The 3283-nt window shown below is 35.0% G+C and overlaps 1 protein-coding gene across 1 annotated transcript in view; it reads left to right on the top strand.

The window, feature by feature from the left end:
- The first annotated feature begins 656 nt into the window (after positions 1–656).
- Positions 657–3283, top strand: part of notum1b (notum, palmitoleoyl-protein carboxylesterase b) — a 20041-nt gene continuing 17414 nt past the window's right edge. The window contains exon 1 of the mRNA XM_016544550.1: positions 657–1010. Within this exon, the coding sequence (XP_016400036.1) occupies positions 721–1010 (290 nt within the window). The 5' untranslated portion in view covers positions 657–720. The remainder of the gene's footprint in view (positions 1011–3283) is intronic.

A 3283-nucleotide genomic window follows, 5' to 3' on the forward strand; every position in this document is an offset into this window, starting at 1 on the left:
ATATATATATGTGTGTGTATCCATCTATAATAAATATATTAAATAAAATTATAGAAATATTAGAAATATTAAAAAATGTAAAAAATGATTATGAATTATAAAAAAATTATTATTATTATGAAAATTTTTAAAATATATGATTTTTAAAACTATATAAATATACTATATGAAAATATAGCATTTTTTATTGTTGCTATTTTATTTCACTTAATGTTTATTTTGTTTTAAGTAATTATTACAAATTTTTATGCGTTTTTAAGTTTTTATTACTAGTTTATTTAGTAAAGTTATTTTAGTATTTCAGATTAAACTAAACATAAATGAGAAATATTAGGGTTAGCTGACTAGCTCAAACAAAATAAGTATATATATATGATAATGATATTTTTGTAATGGTTTTAGTTTTAGTAAACTATAATAACCCTATGTGAATTAAAAATTTCATTCAGTGTTGGTTCTTCACATGTCAGTATTCACACTAAACACACTGAAGATCAAAGGGACACATGTGTCACTAGACCACACCCCTTTTGACCAGCCCTCTCTGCTGATTGGCAGTCCGGACAGGGCTACACGCCCCTCTGCCAGCTGATTGGCTGAGAGGGCTGCAATAAAAACCCCAAATAATGAGCCCACGAGGGACACAGACACTTGCCGTGATCTGAACGCAGGAGGAGGACACGCAGTTCGCTTCAGGATGAGAGGATCCAGAGAGTTTTTATGAACCTCCTGTGGATTTACAGAAGCATGGAGATGATCCGAGTTCTGCTGGTTCTGCTGGTTCTGGGGTCGGCGGAGGGCAGGAGGGTTCGGGGTCAGCGGACTCAGACACCCGAGAGCTTTCCTCTGGACTTCACAGCTGTGGAGGGAAACATGGAGAGCTTCATGACTCAAGTGAAGAACTTGGCTCAGTCCCTGTATCCCTGCTCGACTCAGAAACTGGACCAGGAGATGAAGCTTCAGTTCCTGAGGAACTCATCGGTCACCTGTAATGACGGTTCACCTGCTGGGTTAGTGATGCTTTCTGTGTGTTTCTGCTTCTGTGTGGTGTAGTGGTCAAACATCTGCTGAATGGAAGGTTGTAGGTTCAAAGCTCACAGGGTTTGATTCATTATCCATCACTGTGAAAAATATCAGCAACGCAAGTTACAAAAAGATGTTCTAAGAACGTTTTGCAAACATTCTATGAAAAACATTACTCCTCTCAACGTTCAAAACATCAAGTTTTTAAAAATGTATTTTTTAGTTATACGAACATCAAGGGAACATTCCATTTTATAATTTTGCGAACATTACGAGAACGTTACTTCTGAATGTTCAAAACATCAAGTTTTTAAAAATGTATTTTTTAGTTATACGAACATCAAGGGAACATTCCATTTTATAATTTTGCGAACATTACGAGAACGTTACTTCTGAATGTTCAAAACATCAAGTTTTTAAAAATGTATTTTTTAGTTATACGAACATCAAGGGAACATTCCATTTTATAATTTTGCGAACATTACGAGAACGTTACTTCTGAATGTTCAAAACATCAAGTTTTAAAAAAAATCTTTTTTTAGTTATACGAACATCAAGGGAACGTTCCATTTTATAATTTTGTGAACATTATGAGAACGTTACTTCTGAATGTTCTCTCAATGTTCAAAACATCAAGTTTTTAAAAATGTTTTTTCTCGGTTATGCGAACGTTGAGGGAACATTCAACTTTATTATTTTGCAAACGTTATGGAAACGTTACTTTTGAATGATCTGAACAAGTAGCATCATTCAAAAAATGTCAAACAATCATTCAACTATAACATTTTAACAAAAAAATGTACAGATAATGTTCTTGTGAACATTGAGATTTATTCCATTAATGTTACTGGATTAACGTTTGTTCGTAACTTTGAGAGAACACTGCTAGAACGTTAAGGATCTTCTGAAAATGTGAGAACACGCTCTGTTAGCTAGGAACATATAATTAAATAAAAAAATAATCTCTACCTATCTATAAATATACTATGGTGGTACTATGGTACAGTTCAATAGAGTGTTTTAAAAATGTTTTTCTTGGTTATGCAAACGTTATGGGAATGTTCCATTTTATAATTTAGCAAACGTTACAGAAACATTACTTATGAATGTTTTTTGAATGCTCTGAAACAAGTAGCATCATTTAATTATTTAACGTTAGATGAATGTTCAACTAAAATGTTCCATGAATGATGTAGCCTATAAATGTGTAACATTATTAAAGAGCAGACAACTTTGAACAAACGTTCTATTAATGTTACTTGAAGAATGTTTGTTCAAAACTTTGAAAGAACCTTGCCAATTAGATAAAACATAAGCTCTGTCTATCTATCTATCTATCTATCTATGGTAATACCAAGGTAAAGGTCTTTTATGTACATTTTGTCACAGGTGTTTTTGCAGGGTTATATGTGTATGGTATCCTAATTTTATTTAATCACATTTTAAGTCTGTTGTTTCGTTAAGTGAGCTCTCTTTTAATAGCACGAGCCAGATAGGCCTAATTACCGAAACCGCCATAATTAAAGTCAAACTGAAGTGAAGCGTGCGGCGGAGGGTCAGAGATATTAATTCCTCACATTCCCAGACAGCAGCAGGGATGGTGGGAATGATCCGGGGAGAAATGCTGCGGTTCGGTTTGTCTCGGCATCTTCTGGGACACTTATGGTTTCGAGTGAAAGTACGCAAATAAGGCACGCGCCGCAGGTGGGAGGAGTGACGTCACGCGCACGTGGTTCGATCGGTGACTTTCAGAATCTTTAAAACCCATAAAGCCAATCCAAAAACACATACAATCTTTACCATGCCTTATGCAATCTACTTATAAGTTATAAATGTTAATCAGATACGTAGATGTATTTGACCTGAAGTCATACGTTTAAATGACACTAAGCATTTTTTTAATTCTTCCAATTAATTAAGAATGCTTAATGTATATATATATATATACACACAAAAATAATGAAGAAGGTTCGAAAAGCTCCAGTTTAAACACTTCAAAGGGATTCCAGCAAACCAGACACTGATCTTTATATGAGCCACGTCTGACACACACACACACACACACACTCAACCGCGCAAAAACAAACATGGGATAACCACATATACCCTCATATAGACTTCTGCCCACATCTGAGCCCTCAAACACACACACACACATTCACACACAGATTCACACACTCACACACACACACACACACACACACACTCTCTCTCTCTCTCTCTCTCTCTCTCTCTCTCTCTCTCTCTCTCTCTCAGATAT

Source organism: Sinocyclocheilus rhinocerous, unplaced genomic scaffold (genome assembly GCF_001515625.1).
Source record: "Sinocyclocheilus rhinocerous isolate Xijiao unplaced genomic scaffold, SAMN03320098_v1.1 scaffold2235, whole genome shotgun sequence".
Taxonomy (NCBI): Eukaryota; Metazoa; Chordata; class Actinopteri; order Cypriniformes; family Cyprinidae; genus Sinocyclocheilus; species Sinocyclocheilus rhinocerous.